The sequence below is a fragment of the Solanum dulcamara genome, chromosome 5, assembly GCF_947179165.1.
Source record: "Solanum dulcamara chromosome 5, daSolDulc1.2, whole genome shotgun sequence".
Lineage (NCBI taxonomy): Eukaryota > Viridiplantae > Streptophyta > Magnoliopsida > Solanales > Solanaceae > Solanum > Solanum dulcamara.
The window spans coordinates 4,268,703-4,292,712 of record NC_077241.1 but is presented as its reverse complement, the minus strand read 5'-3'; the positions used below and the strand labels follow the sequence as shown (position 1 = coordinate 4,292,712).

The 24,010-nt window shown below is 31.4% G+C and overlaps 1 protein-coding gene, 2 long non-coding RNA genes and 1 pseudogene across 3 annotated transcripts; 1 reads left to right on the top strand and 3 right to left on the bottom strand.

The window, feature by feature from the left end:
* Positions 1–2,182: 2,182 nt before the first annotated feature.
* LOC129890347 (methanol O-anthraniloyltransferase-like) lies at positions 2,183–3,799 on the bottom strand. The gene is made up of 2 exons (XM_055965909.1): positions 3,250–3,799; positions 2,183–3,152 (listed from the first exon to the last, which is right to left on the bottom strand). Exons 1-2 carry the CDS (start codon positions 3,688–3,690, stop codon positions 2,256–2,258), a joined length of 1,338 nt encoding a protein of 445 aa, XP_055821884.1. The 5' UTR covers positions 3,691–3,799; the 3' UTR covers positions 2,183–2,255.
* Positions 3,800–14,066: 10,267 nt separating this feature from the next.
* Positions 14,067–15,494, bottom strand: LOC129890346 (uncharacterized). The gene is made up of 2 exons (XR_008767004.1): positions 15,331–15,494; positions 14,067–14,358 (listed from the first exon to the last, which is right to left on the bottom strand). It is a non-coding gene; the product is annotated as an uncharacterized LOC129890346 (long non-coding RNA).
* Positions 15,495–19,842: 4,348 nt separating this feature from the next.
* On the top strand, positions 19,843–21,474 carry LOC129890345 (uncharacterized). The gene is made up of 3 exons (XR_008767003.1): positions 19,843–20,139; positions 20,838–20,990; positions 21,203–21,474. It is a non-coding gene; the product is annotated as an uncharacterized LOC129890345 (long non-coding RNA).
* A 683-nt stretch (positions 21,475–22,157) lies between these two features.
* Positions 22,158–23,371, bottom strand: LOC129889993 (alcohol acyl transferase 2-like; annotated as a pseudogene).
* Between the last annotated feature and the right edge of the window lie 639 nt (positions 23,372–24,010).

Sequence of the window (24,010 nt, the reverse complement as noted above, 5' to 3'; positions counted from 1 at the left end):
GACAAGATATTTGGCAAAATGAATGCTAGTCCATTGGTAGGACATGTGAGAATGATCTATCAGTAGTATTACAAATACATTTTCAATAATAAGACGAATAAAGATCCATCAGTAGGATGATGTTGCATGTCCATCGATAGGACGAATGAAGGTGATCCATCGGTAGAATATTTTTGCAAAATAATTGTCTGTCCATCGATAGGACAAAGGAAGATCCATTGGTAGGATATAAATGCGTGTCCATTAGTAGAAAAAATAAAAATTCATTGGTAGGATATATTGGTCCGTCGATAGGACGAATGATGATCCATTGGTAGGATGATATTACATGTCCATCAATAGGACAAATAAAGGTGATCCATCAGTAGAATATATGTTACTCCATCGGTAGGATAATGATCCATTTTCAAGTTGCATTTCAAATCTTCTCTGATATTTGATGTGCCTCACGTATGCCATTCAGGCGTTTAATATGAATGACCCTCTCGGCAATGATATGATAATGACACTCTTGTCAGATATACAAATACATATTATCAGTTACATATATATAATTTTTTGACAAATATACATATACAATTCAACAGATATACATATACAATTCGTCTCTCGCTCGCCTCTCTCCTCTATCTCTCGATCTTGCTCGCCTCTCTCCTCCTGTCTCTCTCTATCTCGCTTGCCAGAAATACAAATACATATGTATACTAGTGTTTGTATATTTTGGTATACAAATAATTCGTGGATTTAGCGATTGTATAATTCGCTACAATATTTGTTTAATGACAAAATTTATGTTCGCCATTATAAGTAATTAGAGCAACTATACCCATATGGAGTAATTATGTTTAAAGGTTTGTTATATCTGAAAATTTCCTTTTGTTTAATCAACCTTATAAAGAAGATTAAATGTAAATTTATAAATACAAGAAGTCCTTTATTGGAGTATAACTTTGTAAGTAGTGTAGTTTATCTCCTATAAAATTACAAAAAGGCATTAATGGAAAGAGTAAACATGAAAAAAGTTTTAAACATTTCTGTTGAACTTTCAATAATTCAACTATTTTGAATAATGAAAAAAGCTCTAGAAATTTTGTTAATATGAAATAGAGAGAGTATAATGATCACAATCGTTCCATCAAATGTTTTAAACCGATGTTTTCACATCAAACATGTGCGAGTGTAGTACTTGGTGAGGTTTTAGGTGGAATCATAGTCTCATACAGGTGAAAAACTACAACTTGCACCTCTTCAGAATTTGTCCCAAATTTACCTAACACAATGAGTCTCAACAAAATTCAAATTACAAAAATTGCAACGTACAAACTAATTCGAATTTTCTAAAGCAATAATCTTCACAGATTGTTACTTAAAACTTGAGATCAAGTTCCTATTTCTATTTATCCCTATGAAACTGCTTCAAGGAAAGATGAACATGACAACTGCATAGACTCCTAAGCATGAAACAAGTTCTTCAATCCAATTCTTTGTATCAGGTTTCACTTCAACAGTAATTCAAAACTCTTTTTGGTAAAGCTCTTGCTCCGTTGCTTCATGACCAACCTTTAGTGAAATAGTTGTGTACTTACACACTCATGTCATAGAGGGAAAGTGAGCGAGGAATTTACAAGGTGGGGAATCGAATCCTTTACCAACAAGATAAAAATTCAAATGACAACTAATTGAGCTACGTAGATGATTCCCCAGTTGATTAAGTCTCAGTTCTACTAATTTAGAAAATTGAATTTGAGTTAGCCCCTATTATTTTTTTTGTTCCAAATTTCAACTCTAGCTTAGAAATAATTTTAAATTAAACTTCTCAATTTATATCCTTGATAAAATGATTTATAACCTTTCAAATGTCTATGACCTATTTTAAACTAAAAATTTTGAAATTGTTTCTTTCTTTCTTAAACTTTATGTAAGTTGTGTCAACATTTACAGAGAAAAAGATAACTAACATTTACCATCAATTTTGTAAATAACGAAGATCTTGTATGAGATCGAGAGTTCTATTCTACTTAACCACAATATTTTTTTTTACCATTTATCATCAGTAACAAAGACTCAATTATTTGAAAAGATTGTCGAAATTTAACTTAATTTTCCATCAAACATAAAACAGATACTTGATTTATAAATATCATATATAATGGAAAAGTACTTTCTAATAGGAAAGGGATGGAATATTACATGCTCCATAATTTTTATTTATTCCTTACCAAAACATGCAAAGACAGAAAAAACTTTTACATCCTTCAATCTATATTATCTCCTTCCACATTTCTTAGAGTCATCTTGTAAACAACCTCTTGAAATTTTTTCATGGCCAGAGGAGGCAAACTTATAGCTATCAAAATACCTTTTTCTCCCTTGTCATTTTTAACAGGCACACCAAAACTAATTAAAGATATAGCTTTTGGAACCCCACCAAAAATGGGCTTTCCAAATCCAAAATCAAATTCATCAAATCCAGCAGACCTATTATCTGAGATAATAAAATTCCAATATTTTAACAACTCTGGTCTCCCTTTAATAACAATTAAATCTGCTAGTGATTTAATGTACTCTTCATTCATATGATCTTTAAGTTCCTTGATCAGTTTAACTGCATATGTTAGTGAATTTGAACACAACAATCCTGCTTTTGATATTGCAGCTGGAGTAATGAATGCATTCCCGTAATATCCAGGTGGTAGTTCAAATTTTGGTAAATTTCTACGTATGTTTACAAGCAACGTCATATGAACAATTTCTTCAGGGTGCAAATCTAGAGCAATGGTACGACATTTCCATAAAAACGCCGTTAATAACTCGAATTTTGTACATTCACAATATGAAGAAACTTGATTTTTAATGGCTTCAATCTCCTTATTTCCAAAGAAAAATGATTGTTGTATGAACTTTTCTTCAATAGATTCCCATGCAATTCTTGATTCAATTTGCTCATCAAACTCGTGGTGAGTACATGTAATGCATGGTGATGATCTAGCACTTAGGACATCCCTTTGCCATACAGGTAGTATGGAAGGTGCAGAAGCTCCTTGAATCAATTCACTTAATGCATTTAGAAACATTTTGAAGCCATAAGCATCCATCATAGTGTGATTAAATTTGAATCCAATCACAAATCCACCACACCTAAAACGAGTCACCTATACATAGAGAAAAAATTTAATAAATCTTTTGTGTAATAGTTTTTTTTTAATAATTTAAAAAATATAAAGGAGATTTATATAGAATATTATTTACCTGAACTAACATCAATGGACAACCAATAATCCCATCAGATCCTGGCTCATTATATAGTAGCTCTTCTAAGTATGGACATGGTGGTTTAATAGAGTCACCTAGTTTGTCAAGCTCCACATTAGCATCAGCTTCAATAAACATAATTCCTTCACTATTACAATTTACCATAAGCTTCTTATTAGGCCCTTCAATGAGTCTACCAGCTAATGGATAGAAAAACACAAGCGTTTTCGACAATCCATCTTTGATAAGTTTTGCTGGATCTTTACCTTCCATTAATGAATTATATTTGTAAAACATTATTACGGGAACATGGAAACGGGTACTCCCTTGATCATCTATTTCAGAAAGGTGTTTTGTCTCATGGGGTGTTACTATTGAAGGTATTATTAATTTTGGCTTGTGATGCGTTATTGAAATTGGCATAGTCATGTGTGCCATAGAAGCTATTCACTATAAGAGATGTTTAATAGAATTTAGAGTGCTAACTACAATCAGATTGGTTATTTTGAAATATGTATAGCAATAAAAGTATGTATTGTTGGTAAGCATTTTATGTGAGATTTATAGAGTGCCATATGCATCAAGAAAGAAATGTGTAAGTGATGATTATTCTATTGAAAAAAAATGTGTGGTGTGGGAAACTTGGACCCTACACTGCTAGATATCGAATCACACTAATTTTTTTTTTACCAAAAAAAAACGTTCAACACAAGCAGGATTAAAATTTGAATGTACTAGTATGTATGTATATATATAATGTAATTATTTGGTTTGGTTTGATTTGGTTATTCGGTTATTAACTATGTACAAAAATAAAAATAAAATATTCATTCAAAAGAGAAAAAAAGACAATAATTCATTCAAAAAAAATAAATTATCTTCATGTCATTTTGGATCTTATAATTCTTATGCCAAAACTATAATTATGTTTAACTTAATGCTTATATTGTTAGCTAATTCAATGTACTAAACAACATAAATTTACTGAATAATGCATAAGCTAATGATATGATTGTACAAATAAAAGACGTATCATACCTTACTATTTTAAATTACTGTGCAGTATTTTGTGCATAAAAAATGTTCATAAAAATGAATATTATATATATATATATAATTTGTCGGTTTGGTTATTTTTTCAATTTTTTTTTTTAAAAAATCAAAATCAAATCAAATATTACCGATTTTTAAAAATGTAAAATCAAATAAAAAATTATTTAATTTTATTTTTTAATTTGAATCGATTTTTACCCAAACCAAAAACACTCCTGGCTTTATAATAAAGTGTGAAGTTCTGGACGTTCTAATAACTCACGTGAGTTATGTCTAATTTTTACCTAAATAGATGGATCAGGTTACTTTACCCATTCCTTGAACTTGTTAACAACTAAGAAAAGTAGTGAAGTATTAATACATTGTTTTAACTGGAAAATTGTGGTGGAGTGGTAATTAAATGTTTTTTTATTCTTAATTAGAGTTTTCGAGTTCGAGTTCCTATAGGTTGGATGGAAACAAAACCCAAAAAAAAAAAACCGACTCACATAGACAAAAAATCATAAGTTGTACTTCTGTAGAATTTGTCCCAACAGAATTCAGAATACAAAAATTGCAACCTAGGTATGAAATTCAAAAAACTATAATAGTTTAGATATATTTTTAATACTTTATTTAATAATTTATAATAATTCATGTGATTTTGATAAATACTATCCCTTATGTTTTAATTAATTAAAGAAAAAGGTTTAAAATAAAATATAGTAAAGATCTTCATAGTCGTTTTGAGTTTTCGGTGACCCTTGCTTATCGTAAGCTTTTGTATATCATTTGTGGTTTGCGGAGATCGGTGACACTACGGTGTAGATGGATCGGGTTGGTTCGAATTTTTTATAAATCAAATCAAATCATTTGTGTCAGGTTATTAAATCTATAAACCAAACCAAACAAATAAAAATCGGATTTTTCGATATCAATTTTTCTCGAGTTTTTCGTTTTTTTTTTGGGGTTTTCGAGTTTCTCGGGTTTTTCATAGTATCTAATAAAAATCACAGATCAGTGCTTTTTAAAAAGAGTTCTAGTACAAAATATCAACATATAAGATGGAGGCAGAACACTGTTTGAAATTTTAACTTTATAATATAACTTTATAAGATGAGTTTTTTTTTGTATATTATTTAAATGGGTTTCTCAAGTCCAAATCTAAATGTAAGAAAGAAAACAAAAATTATGAAAAATTTTAAAAAAATATTTATAAATTACATTCTAACAAATATTTTTATGTATAACATAATTTAAAAGTAGTATATCTATAATCAGGTCGGTTTGGGTTCTGTTTGACTTTTTTTAATTAAAACCAAACCAACCTTATAATGGTCGGGTTTTTTTTCCAAGCACGAAACCAAGTCAAACCAAACCACTAGTCGGGTTTTTTTTCCGATTTGGTTCGGTTTGTCGGTTTGGTGCGGTTTATCGATTTGCCGTGTACAGCCTTAAGTGACACGATTCTCGATATTATCAAAGAATATTTGGTGAGATTTTTAAATTTGAAGGAGGTCGATTTTAATTTTGATAGTTTTGTTAGTTCTGGAAGGTGATTTTTGACTTGAATAGTTGATTGGTACGAATCAGAAGACTCTCGAGAGTGATTTGAGTCATTGGTTGTATTCTTGAGTTTTAAAGAAGTTGAGTTTCAAAAATCCTTATTTCTTATTAAATTTCATATTCAATCAAACATTATTACATGATTAAAACGAATTCTTAACTTATAAATATTATACATGACAGACAATAACTTTCTAATAGGAAAAGGATGGAATATTACAAGCTCAATAATTCTAATTTAATCACACCCAAAACATGCATTGATGATGTGGAATTAAATGCAAAAAAATCTTATATCTTTGAAATTATGTTGACTCCAACATTTTTTAAATTCATCTTGTGGACAATCTCTTGAAATTTTTCCATGGCCAATGGAGGCAAACTTATAGCTACTAAAACACATTTTTCTCCCTTGTCATTTTTAACATGCTAATAAAAGATATAGCTTTTGGAACCCCTCCAAAAATGGGCTTTTCCCGTCCAAAATCAAATTCATCTAATCCAACATATCTATTATCTCAGACATTAAAATTCTATGATTTTGTCAACTCTGGTCGCCCTTTAATAATTATTAAATCTGTTACTGATTTAATGTACTCTTCATTCATATGGTGAAGTGGACTTCTAATAAGATGTCCCGTGGGAAATATAGTTTTGTAAAATCATCAAATTTGGCCATTAAAAAAATTAGAAAAAACTATATAAATATACATACTTTACTATCATATTTACTATTATTATCGATATTTTCAAAATATTATGTAGTTTATCATTAATTAAGAGTTTCCTACCATATATTGAGCAAAATACACTTAGATATGTATATTTTTGCTACCAGATACACTAAAATAAGGAGAGAGGCAAACGAGATTCGTAGGTATCCCAGATACACATGAATTACACTAGATATGTTTATATGTATGTATCTGCCGATATTCTCATGTATTTGAGATACCAGATCCATAGTGGCGAGCGAGATGGAAGAGAGTTAAGGGAGGTGAGCGAGATTTGTTATATATCATATATACAAGCAAATTCACTTTGATACATTGTATCTAAAATAAATTACACCTAATTTTGACATTTGGACGCACAAAAATATGGTAAGATATGTAATATTGCAAACTAGAGTGTATTAATATATCATGCTGACGCAAGCACCACCCTATATGATATCGGTAGGGTATTAATATATCAATGGAATATCACAGAGGATTAAACTTAGTCCTATATGATTCCATTATGGTATTAGTATACTGAAGGAGTATCACAAAGAATATATTTTCTATTAATTTAGAGTTTAATAAATAAGATTGTGATTTTAATAATTTTTCTCTTAATTGTTTCATTTTTTTTATTTTAAAAAGAGCCCAATCCTATATTATACCGATGAAGTATCACAAAGAATTAATTCATAGCAGTGATGCTGACGTCATGCATGAAATAATAAATGAGAAAGTGTGGTAAGAAGGTAAATAGTTCGGGTTATGAGTCCATTGAGAATAAATAATTTGGGTTTAGTCCTTTTTAGGTAAATAATTTCATAATTGGGTCTATTTTGTGTAGTTTTCCCTTTTTCTTTTTAGCAATATTAAGTTGGAAAAATTATCTAATTACATAAATTTTCCTACCATATTTACTAGTTTGAAATAATTACATATTGTCTCATTAATTGATAATTTCATATCAAATTTCAATTCAGACATACCTAGATACATGTATTATTGCTACCATATACATTCTAAAATAAAGATACGTACATACATAGGAAGAGAGACGAGTGAAATATTAGGAGAGAGGCAAGTGAGAGAGTCAGTGTATCCCAGATATATGTGAATCACACTAAATATATGTGTTGACACCCATTTTTGACCATCAATAACACAAATTAGCTATCGAGTTTCTTTGAATTTCAAACATTTTTGAAATAATTAGCTTTTATAAAAAAAATTCATTTTATTCTTAACTATTTTTATTTTTTTTATAAATTTTATTATAATATACATATTTCTATAAACTATATCTTTGATTACTATTTATCTAGTTATTTGAAAATCATCTCAAAAAGATTTTATTTTTAACTAAATATAATGTTAGTTAGGTTAGTTTAATTATAATTTGCATTTGTGAAAATTTTAGTTTTTTCTAAAAAAAAATAAAATTAAAAAAAAATCTCAATCTCCCACATTGAAAATTGTATGAAAATTTAAAGTTTTTGGAGCCTATATAAAGACTCATATTCTTATTAAGGTGGGAGAATAGGTGAAGGTGGAGGTTTTTTAGCCACCCAAAGTTAGAAATTTTCTTAACTTGACTAGGATTTTAGACTCTTGTCTCCAGCCTAAAAGTTGTGAAAATTTCTAGCTTTCATTCTATATTTTTCTTGAAGGAAAATATGAGATTGAAGTCAAAATTTAGGCTAAGAACAGTGTTCTTATAACATCGAATCCACGAAGGTTCGAGTCTAAATTTTTAATTTTTGTTTTAATTTTGTTTGTTGTAGATTGAAGTTCCATCAAGCTTTTGGGCGGTGGTGAAGTCGTCTTTCGCTCGTCGTCTTCAGTCTCGCTGCTCGAAAAGAGATTGAAGTTCCATCAAGCTTTTGGACGGTGGTGAAGTAATCTTCCACTCGTCGTCTTCAGTCTCGCTGCTCGAAAAGAGGTAAAATCTTTTCTTAGATTTGTTTTATTTAATTATTTCATATTTTATATTTAGTTGATTCGTAGTCTTTTTTATTTTTTTATTTTTTAGTTAGCATGTATTAAGAATAATTAGATTAATGATAGAATTTTTTTATAGTTAGCATGTGCTAGAATTAATTAGTTATCATGTGTTAGAATTATTTCATAAAAGATCTTAGTTTTATTCATTATTTTTCAAATAGTTTCCTTTAACAATATAGATTTTCATGTTTTTAATTTCTTCTTTTAACATGATTTAGATAACAAAAGTATGCTTAAAGTTATTATTCAATTAAAAGTTTCGTGGCCTAATTGATTTAATTCTTTATTTAAAATTTGAGCTAGTATAGCGTATATATTAAATTCGTGTTCTTTAGTTACTTGAATATATTTCTTCTTTCCTTTCCTTTGTTCATATATATGCATGTTATTAGTCACTTTTAGGATACTTATCAATTTAATAACTTAAAATATCATGATATGTTCCTTGGTTTAGCTTAAAATAAGTAAATGCTTCTGTAATTTTATTTTGGTGCATGTGATATCAATTCGAGTCCATCTTTGGACCCCATCGTTGCATATCGTTGAGTTTTGAGTCTCCCATCATCTTGTTTGAATTGCTGAAAAATTGATAAAGGGAAAAGAAGGTAATATTCATGATTTATATATTAATATTGGGCTGTATACATGGAATACAAGTGGAAAATAGTGTCGTATACACTGATATACAGTATTTATATAGTCTGGTATGCAAGAAAATAATGTTGTATCTATTGATATATAATATATATACATTCTGATATACAGTGTGTATACAGCTGCGATATACAGTGAGATTGTGCTTAAGGCCCAAAACGCAGATGACCCAATATCTTAGTCCAGGCGTACAGAAACTAAGTGTCGGGCAATATATTTATTTGTTATTTATTATTTATTTATATTAATTCGGGTTGTAATAATTTATTCACTTATGTTATTTATTCTTGCTTAGATATTAATTTTAATTTGTTTTAACTTAATTAGATTCCCCTAAAAATAAACCAATTCATGTTAACTTACTCTTTAAATGATTTTCTACCTTTACTTAGGCATTTGGTAAACTTTACTTCTTTTTTTATTTACATGTATATTATTTTCAATGTTTAAGTTTGGTCATTTTTTCCAAAAAAATATTTTAAAGTCTTCGTTTCTTTTTAAATTAATATTTTTAAATGTTAGTCAAATAATTTTCAAATCGTCGGATAACCGCGCATTAGCGACCACTTTGAATGCTTAATATCTTTTCAAAGTGGAAATAAGAACCTCATACCTTTTTCTCTAAATTTTTAAGACTTAAATCTGTTAGGGTCTTTTAAATTAAGATTTCTTAATTTCTTTAAAAAATTAAGTGACGACTCCTCTTTTCTAAAATTAATTTTCTCTCTATAAAGTTCAAATTAATTTTAAACCATCTTTTTCCAACATAACAATATGTATGTGGGATACCAGATACAATATAGATACATTCTGAAATACAAATACATAGAATGAGAGGAAGTGAGGTGATAGACATAGGAGAGAGGAGAGTGGTGAATCAGTGAATCTCAAATACATGAGAATCATGCTTGGATGCAATGTGTTTGGAATAAATTACACTTAATTTTGACCAATGTATTCGAGATACATATTATCATGACCCAAGCCTAGGGCCTAGACGTGACACGGCGAATGAGATCCGGAGGTACCTCACCCAAGTCTCTTAGCATTCATTAAGCATTTCATTGGTAATGATAAATAATAATGAGCAAAAATAAAAACATTTTTTCATTTGTGTCCAAACATACCTCTACTAATAGACTTGGCGGGAACTAAGACATGTCCCTAGCTCACCCTCAAAATAAGTATCAAGGAATGCCTTAATAAAAGTCTTAAAGTTCAACATAACATAAGTTTAGAATAAAGGGGATGTTGTTCCCGAACCATGGAAATTCACCACAAGCAATCTTCAAACTAATCCGAACTAGCCAAGTGGAGGAGGTCAAGGAGAGACGTCGGTTCCTACATGGTGATATCATGTAGGTAAAAGTATGCGTTAGTACGTTTGAATATACTAAGTATATGAGCATGCAATGTAAAACATTATGCAATAAGGTGATGCAATAGGCCATGTTAAAACCTCGCAATCATTTGAAATACCCTTTAGAGTTATGAAGCTTAGTCAGTGAAATATATAAACATCAACAACAACAACAACAACAACAACAACAACAACAACAACCCAGTGAAATCCCACAACGTGGGGTGTGGGAAGGGTAAAGTGTACGCAGACCTGACTTCTACCAAGGTAGGATGGCTGTTTCCAAGAGACTCTCGGCTCAAAAAAGCATAAGAAGAAGTCAGATACATCAAGAAGTACAAAGTAGTATGCGAAAAGCAAATAACGTAAGTGACACATATAAAATAGAATACTGAAAGTACAAAGAGTAATAACTGATAACAGAAATCACAGCACAAAAAAATTCGTAGTGCGCTAATGCGCCTACCAATAAGGCAGGGTAACGAGACTTCGTATTAACCTTCTACCCTAATATGGGCCCTCCACACCCTCCTATCTAAGATCATGTCCTCGGTCAGCTGCAGCTGCGCCATTATAAATATCATGAATCATAAAAGAAAATTGAACATTTTAGAGGTAACCATGAGTCATTATAAGAAACCATATACTTGCAAAATACCATGAATCGTAAATAAGTATTCCATAAACCTTTTTGAAAGAAATCTTTAGCTTTGTGAGAGCACATACTTTACTTTGTGATAGACATAGTAGACATCATATGATATATCTTAAACATTGGAAGAGGTACCTTGTACCTTTGTGAGAGCGACCGTTAACCGACAAAAACCATGTGAGCTATAACATGGAGTCCCGATGTTATCCCTACATCGGAGAAAAAAAGGGAGACTACTTTCCAAGTGTAACACCCCCTAAAATATTATTAATTAATGGATCCTTTCATTTATGAAGTCCAAATGAATTATCAAAGTTTTCTATTTAATTCAAGCATTAAACTTTATGGGTTTTCATATCATGATTCCAATTGCATAGATTATTAAATATTTGAAGTTTAATCACCTATCTTATGTTAGTTTATGTTGGCTCTTAAATGCATTAAATTATTGACTTATCAAAGGTCCTTATATGAAGACATAAAAAGGTTCTAAAGTATTTTGATCATAATTATATTGTCTCATTTCTAAAGTATTTTTGATCATATTATGATCTCTCATGCCTAAAATATTTTTATCATATTATGACCTCTCATGCCTAAAGTATTTTGATCATAATTATTTCTCTCATGACTAAAGTATTTTTTATCATATTATGATCTCTCATGCCTAAAGTATTTTGATCATAATTATGTTCTCTCATGACTAAAGTATTTTTGATCATATTATGATCTCTCATGCCTAAAGTATTTTGATCATGTTCTAAAAGTATTTTGATCATGTTCTAAAAGTATTTTGATTATGTTCTCTCATGCCTAAAGTAATTTGGGCATAACTTTTTATCTAATAGTCCAAATTAGATAATTCAAATTTTTGAGTAACCACAACATCATTACCTACAACTTTTATGAAGAACATATCTTAAGATTCGGAGTTTAAATAGATCAAATAAATTAATCTTTGTAAGACATAGTGCTGTGACGGAATGGAGTATTTGTAGAATAAAATTCATATCTCGATGTAGAATGCTCCAAATTAGATTATTCAAATTTCTGAGTAACCACAATATCATTACCTACAACTTTGATGAAGAACATATCTTAATATTCGGAGTTTAAATAAATCAAATAAATTAATCTTTGTAAGACATAGTGTTGTGACGGAAGGGAGTATTTGTAGAATAAAATTCATATCTCGATGTAGAATGCTCCAAATTAGATGATTCTTGAACTAACTGAAACTAGACTTCTATATCTACAATTCTTATGAAGACACCAAATCCTAATAAGGAATTTATCTTATTCAAACGCAGCTTCGAAAACAGATATTCCATTAAAAGAGATTTCATCTCACCTACCATAGAAAGATCTAAAACCATTTGACATCATCCATGACATCAAAATTCTCCATTGAATTTTCAAGATCATCCTTTATGATTATGTTTATTTATTGTTAGGTCCCTCCTCCACACCTATAAATACCCACCTTATTTCCTCATTTTATTCATCAAGCTTTCTTAAGCATTTCTTCTCTCTATATACTTCTTTACTCCTTCTCAAATATAGTTTTAGTTTTAGTAGTATAAAAATACTACTCTGGTGATTCTTATACTCCGGGTAGTACACAAAACAAACCGGCGAGAAGAAAAGGCTAGGGGTCCAAGAGTGTTCCGATTCGAAGTAAAGCTTCCGATTTAAGGTATGTAAGGCTTTCATAGCATTGGATTGAGTTCGTCCATGCGCTCAATATTTAAATTTATTATAATTGAGTTATAGTTGAGTTTTATCCAAATCTTGAATTCTAAATGAAATAATTCTTCTTCTATTGAGTTTGATATATTTATGCATTAATATTATTATTATTATTATTGTTATCTCTCATATTATTGGAATTATTGTTCATGACTACTTTCCCATGAATCCTAATTGATTTGATGTTCATGAATATTTTTATACATATTTTGAGTAAAGATGTTGGCTTTTTAATATTTTCATTGATAAAAAGAGTGATATGAATTAATACTATATATGTATTTTATTGAGTTTTGAAAGAGCAAAAGAATTGAGCTTAAATGATTTTTTTTGAGTAAATGATGTTTTGAGCAAGATGTTTTGATGAGATGTAAATGATGTTTTCGAAGTATAATAATTGATGAAGAGGTAATGAGATGAGTTTGATGATTTAAATTAAAGTCCAATGAGACTAGATGATGAGTTTAATATGAGCACATATTTTGGGAGTAATATTGAGCACCGAGTTGGGTAAGAGTTTAATTGACTCAAACCCCAGAACTACGTAGCCAGTGTAGGATGGAGGCTATGCCTCTTAAGTCCCAAAAAGAGGACTTTGATGAGTGGATCCAAGATGGTGATGTCCTTTACCCTGGCAAGGTATTGGATGGATGTGGCAATGACATCGCTTAGTTGTATCATCGCTAGCTCATAAGTGATGGTTGTCGGTTAGAGAAACTCCCAACTGAGTAAGCATTGCTTATTACTATTATTTTTATTATTATATTTTAAACTTGCATTACATATTGATGTTGAGATGATGTTGAGTTCTGAGCTGAGTTTTATTGAGAGGAGTTTCTTGATATCTGTCCTTACCTTCCTGCCATCTTACATACTCGTACATTCCACGTACTGACGTCATTCGACCTGCATCGTTTTATGATGCAGATATAAGTGTTAGAGATCCTCAATAGGCGCATCGTTGATGTCACGCCCCGGGAGGGTACCCTAGGCGTGGCCGGCACTCAGAAACCATCTCTGGCTTCCGAGAGAACCACTTGATCTCATTACTCATTTGTTCATCAGCGGAAGACTTAAGAATACTAATGTGGGCTTGTCATCATCAATATTAAAAGAAAAAAAATGATAATTCTTAGAAGAAGTAGTTTCTAAGGAGAACTACTCGGATTACATCATCAAACTCTGTCTATGAAGCCTCTAATACTCTTAGATGGTGCCAATGACATGTCCATGGCTACCTCAAAAGAAACATCACACTCAACAATAATAAAAGGATAAGGATTTCCTTCGAATACAAGAAGGACTCACCAAATAGCCGAAAAGAAATGATCTTCAACGATGCGCCTATTGAGGATCTCTAACACTTGTATCTGCATCATAAAACGATGCAGGTCGAATGACGTCAGTACGTGGAATGTACGAGTATGTAAAATGGCAGGAAGGTAAGGATAGATATTAAGAAACTCCTCTCAAGAAAACTCAGCTCAGAACTCAACATCATCTCAACATCAATATGTAATGCAAGTTTAAAATATAATAATAAAAATAATAGTAATAAGCAATGCTTACTCAGTTGGGAGTTTCTCTAACCGACAACCATCACTTATGAGCTAGCGATGATACAACGAAGCGATGTCGTTGCCACATCCATCCAATACCTTGCCAGGGTAAAGGACATCATCATCTTGGATCCACTCATCAAAGTCCTCTTTTAGGGACTTAAGAGGCATAACCTCCATCCTACGCTGGCTACGTAGTTCTGGGGTTTGAGTCAATTAAACTCTTACCCAACTCGGTGCTCAATACTACTCCCAAAATATGTGCTCATATTAAACTCATCATCTAGTCTCATTGGACTTTAATTTAAATCATCAAACTCATCTCATTACCTCTTCATCAATTATTATATTTCGAAAACATCATTTACATCTCATCAAAACATCTTTCTCAAAACATCATTTACTCAAAAAATCATTTAAACTCAATTCTTTTGCTCTTTCAAAACTCAATAAAATATATATATAGTATTAATTCATATCACTTTTTTTATCAATAAAAATATTAAAAAGCCAACATCTTTACTCAAAATATGTATAAAAATATTCATGAACATCAAATCAATTAGGATTCATGGGAAAGTAGCCATGAACAATAATTTCAATAATATGAGAGATAACAATAATAATAATATTAATGCATAAATATATCAAACTCAATAGAAGAAGAATTATTTCATTTAGAATTCAAGATTTGGATAAAACTCAACTATAACTCAATTATAATAAATTTAAATATTGGGCGCATGGACGAACTCAATCCAATGCTATGAAAGCCTTACATACCTTAAATCGGAAGCTTTACTTCGAATTGGAACACTCTTGGACCCCTAGCCTTTTCTTCTCGCCGAAGCATTTTGTGTACTACCCGGAGTATAAGAATAACCGGAGTAGTATTTTTATACTACTAAAACTAAAACTATATTTGAGAAGAAGTATATAGAGAGAAGAAATGCTTAAGAAAGCTTGATGAATAAAATGAGGAAATAAGGTGGGTATTTATAGGTGTGGAGGAGGGATCTAACCATAAATAAACATAATCATAAAGGATGATCTTGAAAATTAAATGGAGAATTTTGATGTCATGGATGATATCAAATGGTTCTAGATCTTTCTATGGTAGGTGAGATGAAATCTCTTTTAACGGAATATCCGTTTTCGAAGCTGCGTTTGAATAAGATAAATTCCTTATTAGAATTTAGTGTCTTCATAAGAATTGTAGATATAGAAGTCTAGTTTCAGTTAGTTCAAGAATCATCCGATTTGGAGCATTCTACATCGAGATATGAATTTTATTCTACAAACACTCCATTCCGTCACAGCACTATGTCTTGCAAAGATCAATTTATTTGATCTACTTAAACTCCAAATCTTAAGATGTGTTCTTCATGAAAGTTGTAGGTAATGATGTTGTGATTACTCAGAAATTTGAATCACCTAATTTGGATCATTCTACATCGAGATATGAATTTTATTCTACAAATACTCCATTCCGTCACAGCACTATGTCTTGCAAAGATCAATTTATTTGATCTACTTAAAATCCGAATCTTAAGATATGTTCTTCATGAAAGTTGTAGGTAATAATGTTGTGGTTATTCAAAAATTTGAATCACCTAATTTGGACCATCTTATGAAAAGTTATGCCCAAATTACTTTAGGCATGAGAGAACATAATCAAAATACTTTTAGAACATGATCAAAATACTTTAGAACATGATCAAAATACTTTAGAACATGATCAAAATCTTTAGGCATGAGAGAACATGATCAAAATACTTTTAGAATATGATCAAAATACTTTAGAACATGATCAAAATACTTTAGTCATGAGAGAACATAATATAATCAAAATACTTTAGTCATGAGAGAAATAATTATGATCAAAATACTTTAGACATGAGAGATCATAATATAATCAAAATACTTTAGTCATTAGAGAATATAATTATGATCAAAATACTTTAGTAATGAGAGATCATAATATGATAAAAATATTTTTAGGCATGAGAGATCGTAATATAATCAAAATACTTTAGTAATGAGAGAAATAATTATGATCAAAATACTTTAGGCATGAGAGATCATAATATAATCAAAATACTTTAAAACATTTTTATGTCTTCATATAAGGACCTTTCATTAATCATTAAAAAAAAATAAAAATTAATGCATTTAAGAGCCAACATAAACTAACATAAGATAGGTGATTAAACTTCAAATATTTAATAATCTATGCAATTAGAATCATGATATGAAAATCCATAAAGTTTCATGCTTGAATTAAATAGTTTTTTTTTTTGATAATTTATTTGGACTTCATGAATGAAAGGATCCATGAATCAATAACATTTTAAGGGGTGTTACAGTTGAAGATCATTTCTTTTCGGCTATTTGGTGAGTCCTTCTTGTATTCGAAGGAACTCCTTATCATTTTATTATTGTTGAGTGTGATGTTTCTTTTGAGGTAGCCATGGACATGTCATTGGCACCATCTAAGAGTATTAGAGACTTCATAGACAGAGTTTGATGATGTAATCTGAGTAGTTCTCCTTAGAAACTACTTCTTCTAAGAATTATCATTTTTTTCTTTCCATATTGATGATGACAAGCCCACATTAGTATTCTTAAGTCTTCCGTTGATGAACAAATGAGTAATGAGACCAAGTGGTTCTTTCAGAATCCAGAGATGGTTTCTGAGTGCCGGCCACGCCTAGGGTACCCTCTCGGGGCGTGACACCAAGGTAGACTCCGTCATGCCTAAGTGGATCCACTAAGCTATTGTGTAAATTGGGTACTCACCCCTAGTTCTTAGACTCGGGTACTCACCATCAAGCCTTGATATTTTGGGTACTCGCCTCTTAGAGATTGGGTATTCGCCTCTATCTTATTTATACCTACGGTGGCACATAGTTCTGGGATATAGGTATTCACCTCTAGTCCAGCTTGGTGTTAGGTAAGCTCTCAACAAAATAACATTTAAGTATCATAATAACATAAGCATTGTATAACCTTAGACATCAAATCATTATCGGTGGAATAGCTCATTAAAACCTTTGGTTTATAATATCATCATGGATGCCATGCCCTATTTACCGTTCTACTAATTAACCTTGATATATAAGAAAATTAGGTCTACAATCAATGATGGTATTCCGATTACCATGCTAATCGGACCTTCCTTTTTGGAAAGATGTTCAAAAGCATTGACGGCCTATAGGGATGTCATACATGTCATATCATAACCTTAAACATTTCATTTGATTCAACGTGAGAATTGTCCTTTCACATTGAAACCTTACTTTGGCTAAGAAGCCCTTTCATCAAACAATCATTTCGTAAAGACTTTTCTTCATAAACATTTACTTCATGACATTCATTTGGGTCAAACTTCATTTCAACTTTACTTTACCATAGGAAACTAGGTGGGTTCATATCAATCAACCTTCAAGTCATTTAAATCAATTCTAGCATGCATGAGAGTGAAGGAATTTATCATTTAAATATTTTTAAACAGCCCACCATATATGTCTTAAAACTCTTTTCAAGACTTCACATAGGCACTTTAATAACATCACAACTTCATGAGATCAAAAATCAATATCCATCACTATATGTAAAGAAACTTCAAATATATCATAATTTATGCATTTAAGGTCATCATGTAAAAGCCCATAAGATTTCATCACTTAAAATTTAAATACTAAGTTGAGAAAACATTTAGGCTCCATGGATGGAAGAACTCATGGATGAAAACCCACATACCTTGAGGAGTCAACTCTTGAATGAAAAACTTGAAAAGAAATGGAGGCTTGATCTTCTTGGAGATGGAGGAAGAAAGCTTGAGAGGAACTTGAGAGGTTAGGGTTTTTGTTGGAGAAGTTAGAGTGAAAGAAATGAGGGATTTGAAGGGTCTAAGGTCTTTAGATAGGAGGATTTAGCCACCAAAACGACATCACTTTTGGCTAAAACACAAGAGAAGACTAAAATGCCCCTAAAATCTGGAAAACGGGCTCAAAACCCTGTTGGCGCTATAGTGGCGCATTGCGCCAAGTTCCAAACTTCAGAGACTAGTTTCTGGCGCTATAGTGGCCCCGGGCGCCACTATAGCCCAAGGCCTGAAATTCCTGCAGTGATAGTCTATAGAAAAATGGTCATAACGTTTGACTCCGAACTCCAAAAAAGGCAATCTTGATGGCGTTAGAAAGAAGGCTCAAATAACTTTAATTTTATAGGTCATGGGACCCCCAATTCGTCATATTGTAGGAGATATGGTCGTTTGAAGTTGACCCTTATACGAACTCATTCGGAAACTTAGTCGATGAGAATTCTTTGGACTTGGCTTGGTGTTAGAGATCCCTTATGACCCTAAAACACATCTAATACAATTCAAATACTTAAAAATTGATCTCAACTCATATATGAAATTAGAAGTCATCGGGTTCAAGCCTATACGCCTATGAAGAATGGTTCGGGTCTTGACATGGAAATTTTCAAGGCGTTACACATATATCTGAACGCATTAGATACATGCGTTCACATACATGTATTTGAAGATCGAAATCTGGTACGAATGATAATTTTAAAAACGTATAGAAACACACATAATTAAGCCCAAATTAGCTATTGAGATTTTTGTTGTTTCCTAAATAAGTTAGTATATCTTTTCTTAAATTTTTTTCTTGAGTACTCATAGAAAAAAACAAAATTTTCATATGAGGGATAGATAATTATTAGATGATTTGAAAAGAAATTATTAAAAAAAAATCAATTATAAAAAAGTTGTTTACAACTTTACATCTTAAAGAAATAAAAGAATATTCTAAAAATCTTATCCGTGCTGACTCTTACGCCTTAAGAAAAAGGCTGGTGCCTTAGCCCCTAAAATTGAAGGTCCCATTTTTTTTAGCAATAATAACTTATATGTTTTCTTAAACAAAATATTGAGTATTCATAGAAAAAATAAACTTTACATATACGAGGCAAAAAATTATTAGAAGAAGCTTCATATATCTGGAGTATTATATATATGTCTCAAGAAAAATTAAATAATTGTCTATATTATCAATTGAAAAAGAATTATTAAAAAGAATCAGTTGTAAAAAGTTAATTTGCAAGCTTGCATCTTACAAAATAAAAATAAAAGAATAGACTATTTTAAAAAAAATTTAAGGCCTCAATTTACTTTTGACTTTAAGTCACTAATGTGCTTAAACCGTCCCTTTCACCTTAACCCAACCCTATTCACAGCAATGCGCTACAATTTACTTAGTATGGAACATGCTCAATGCTATTAAAAAAAATAGGTTTTCTAGTGAGCTCTCAAAAAGGTGTCTAAAGAGGATAAACTTCTTTGCACACACAAAGTTTCAAGGTACATCAAAAGTGTTATTTGTGTTGATGTTATTACTATCATGCACAATTGGTATAAACAACGCAGACAGAGCAATTTGGAGAGAAAAATAAAGTAAAGAATTTAGAGAAGGGAAAACGCAGCAGCTAAGGAGAGTTGAAAGAAAATACAGAGACAAGAAGCGACAAATGCTTCCGGTAATGCACGGAGAGAACCCAACTCTGATAAAGTCAGATTTCAAAGTATAATTCTAATTCAATTGAACTCCCTATGAATTTAACTGAATAAATCATATGACTCATGTAATTTGTGAAGTTTGGATTGGTTGAATTATCCATAAGATGGGCAGACTCATTTAAACAAATAAAGTCTCCAGCAGGTTGAGTGTTCCAAGTTTAGTATAGGTAGTTAAGCCTAAATAAGAAATTTAAAGCTAGATTGATATGATGTGATTATAGGTTGATCGATGAAAATCATACGGATTGCTTGAGGTGACAAGTTTGGTATTTCGACATGAGTACTATGATCGAGTAGTAATCTTACCACAATTTGTGTTTTATAACTTTCATGATTTATACATGGTTAATAAAGAGAATATGTTATCGAATGTTTTGAATTTGCATGTGGAACAAGTCTTTTACTTGATTTGATACCGAAATAGTTATTTGAGATGAACTTGCTTTTATAAGACATGTTTATGGACAACTAAGACATGATTACGGTTATTGAAAGGATTTAACATTTGCTTGAAAAATAGTATTTTGACATTTGCTTTTCGTTAAAGTTTTATATATTATGATTCGATAAGAACTTAAATGCTTTGTACTATTTTGGAAATTCTTCTACTGTTTATAAAGAAAAAGTATTAGTGGGAGTAGACCTTGATGGATCCCGTAGCTAACGACGAGTTCGTTAAACCTGATGCACCTTGTATTTACAGATTATCGATATAGCTCTCGCTAGTGGGAAGGTAGAACTAGCATACCGTTACAGATATCCTTCGAGAAGGGATCTTTTGATATGAATATTTGACTCCTTTATGAAGGGTCACACCGATTACATGATTCATTCTTGGAAAACTCTCAAATATAAGGTTTGATTCATTACTATATACTTACCTTGATTTTGCTTACATGAGATAGATGAGAATTGATATTGTTATCGATTTTCTTGAAAGAATATTTGTTACATGATTTTGATTATCATACTAGCACGTTTTCTGACTTGTGTCTCATTAAAACGGTTTTGGTTAAGTGTTATTACTCACTGAGCTAACGTCTCACTCCCCGCTAATTTTGTTTACAGAGAGCACATGTGACATTGGTGGGGAATTTGTTAAGCTAGCAAATTGGCAAATCCATGGTGAGCCCGCACTTGTTCGCGCGGCTTCAAGTTATTCATTGTTATGAACTTTTCTGAAACTCTTAGAGTTGCTTCATAGTCATTCCTTTATTTGAGTCATGAGTATTCTTTCATTATTATAGACGTGTGACTAGTTTTAAACTTTCTTTTCATTTTTGGAGATGAATTAGTATTGTTGTGTGGCGAATAGATTGATAATAGATATTATGTCTTGATTTGGGAGATGGTATATAGTTGTGTGGCTGATTTCTGAGACATGAAAGAATTGAATAGGCACGAAAAACAAAAGAAACTCTGTCCGATTTTCTATAGATTTCCATCAAGACTTGCTTTGGGATTCTCTTCCTTAGCGTTGATCATGATCCTAAATTGGGTTGTGACAACTGAGCTATCTTATTGACACCCCTGATTAAGACTCGATTCTATTAATTTTAAAAATTAATTTAGTTCGGTTCAACTCGAGTTTAGCCCGTATTATATTATTATATTTTTTAAATAGTAAACTTTTTTTTCTTTCTTAAACTTTATGTTGAGAAACTGAAACTGGATAAGGGGATACATATGTATGGCTCTAAACACACATTATATATTTTCCTTAGCCCCTCTCCAAATGCCTTTTTCAGAAAACATTTTTCTTTCTTTCACTAAATGAAAATCAATGATTTGGAAAGTTTTGTTCTATCCTTTAACCCTTCAACATCAAACTTTTGGTTACAGATATGTTATATAAGTGGACTGGTTTGTTAAGCCGAAAGATAAGAAAGTATAGGAGATATTTATAAATACTATTCCTTATGTTTTAATTAACATAAAAGGTAAAATAGTGCTAGGGTGAGGTAGCATGCCGCGTAACATCCATCTCAGCTATATATCGATTTTTTTTTTTAACTAAAATAAATTGAACGATATCGAAAAATTGATGAGATTATGTATTTCAAGTACTTCTACAACTTTGAAATTATGTTGGCTCCTTCCACATTTCTTAGAGTCATCTTGTAGTCAGCGTCTTGAAATTTTTTCATGGCCAGAGGAGGCAAACTTATAGCTATCAAAATACCTTTTTCTCCCTTATCATTTTTAACAGGCACACCAAAACTAATTAAAGATATAGCTTTTGGAACCCCACCAAAAATGGGCTTTCCAAATCCAAAATCAAATTCATCAAATCCATCAGACCTATTATCTAAGATAATAAAATTCCAAGATTTTGACAACTCTGGTCTCCCTTTAATAACAATTAAATCTGCTAGTGATTTAATGTACTCTTCATTCATATGATCTTTAAGTTCCTTGATCAGTTTAACTGCATATGTCAGTGAATTTGAACACAACAATCCTGCTTTTGATATTGCAGCTGGAGTAATGAATGCATTCCCGTAATATCCAGGTGGTAGTTCAAGTTTTGGTAAATTTCTACGTATGTTTACAAGTAACGTCATATGAACAATTTCTTCAGGGTGCAAATCTAGAGCAATGGTACGACATTTCCATAAAAACGCCGTTAACAAATCGAATTTTGTACTTTCACAAGTTGGAGAAACTTGATGCATAATAGCTTCCATCTCCTTATTTCCAAAGAAAAATGATTGTTGTATCAACTTGTCTTCAATAGATTCCCACGCAATTCTTGATTCAATTTGCTCATCAAACTCATGGTGAGTACATGTAATGCATGGTGATGATCTAGCACTTAGGACATCCCTTTGCCATACAGGTAGTATGGAAGGTGCAGAAACTCCTAAGGTGCAGAAACTCCTTGAATCAATTCACTTAATGCATTTAGAAACATTTTCATTCCATAAGCATCCATCATAGTGTGATTAACTCTGAATCCAACAGCAAATCCACCACACCTAAAACGAGTCACCTATACATAGAAAAAAATTAATAAATCTTTTGTGTAATAGCTTTTTTTTAATAATTAAAAAAATATAAAGGAGATTTATATAGAATATTATTTACCTGAAATAACATCAATGAACAACCAATAATCCCATCAGATCCTGGCTCATTATATAGTAGCTCTTCTAAGTATGGACATGGTGGTATTATAGAGTCTCCTAATTTGTCAAGCTCTACATTAGCATCAGGTAATGTGGTTGCTGATGCACTTAGTAGAGTGTCTATGGGGAGTATGGCCCATGTGGATGAAAGTAAGAGGGAGTTGGTGAAAGATGTTCACCGATTGGCTAGATTAGGGGTGAAGTTGTGTGGTACTAATGATGGGGGTATGGTTGTTCAAAATAGGTCTGAATCCTCTTTGGTGGTGGATGTTAAATCCAAGCAAGATCTTGACCCAAAGTTTATCGAGTTAAAGAAGTTGATAAAGGAAAAGAAGATAGAGGTCTTTTCCCAAGGGGGAGATGGGGTACTATACTATCAAGGTCGGATATGTGTTCCAAATGTTGATGGCTTAAGGAGTTTGATCATGATGGAGGCTCATAATTCTACATACTCCATTCATCCCGGTTTAACGAAAATGTACCAAGACTTAAAAGAGTTGTATTGGTGGGGTGGCATGAAGAAGGACATAGCAAGGTTTGTGTCCGAATGTACGAATTGCCAACAAGTGAAGGCCGAACATCAAAGGCCGGGTGGCCTAGCCCAAGACATTGAAATCCCAACTTGGAAGTGGGAAGATGTGAATATGGATTTTGTAGTGGGTTTGCCTCATACCCGGAAGCGTCATGACTCAATTTGGGTAATTGTTGATAGAATGACTAAGTCAGCTCACTTCCTACCGGTTAAAAC

Excerpts from the sequence above, each read along its gene's own strand:
- LOC129890347 (XM_055965909.1), bottom strand. The coding sequence starts at position 3,690 with ATGGCACACATGACTATGCCAATTTCAATAACGCATCACAAGCCAAAA. Across the intron at positions 3,153-3,249 it reads GTCCATTGATGTTAGTTCAG|GTGACTCGTTTTAGGTGTGG; the intron begins GTAAATAATATT and ends CTCTATGTATAG.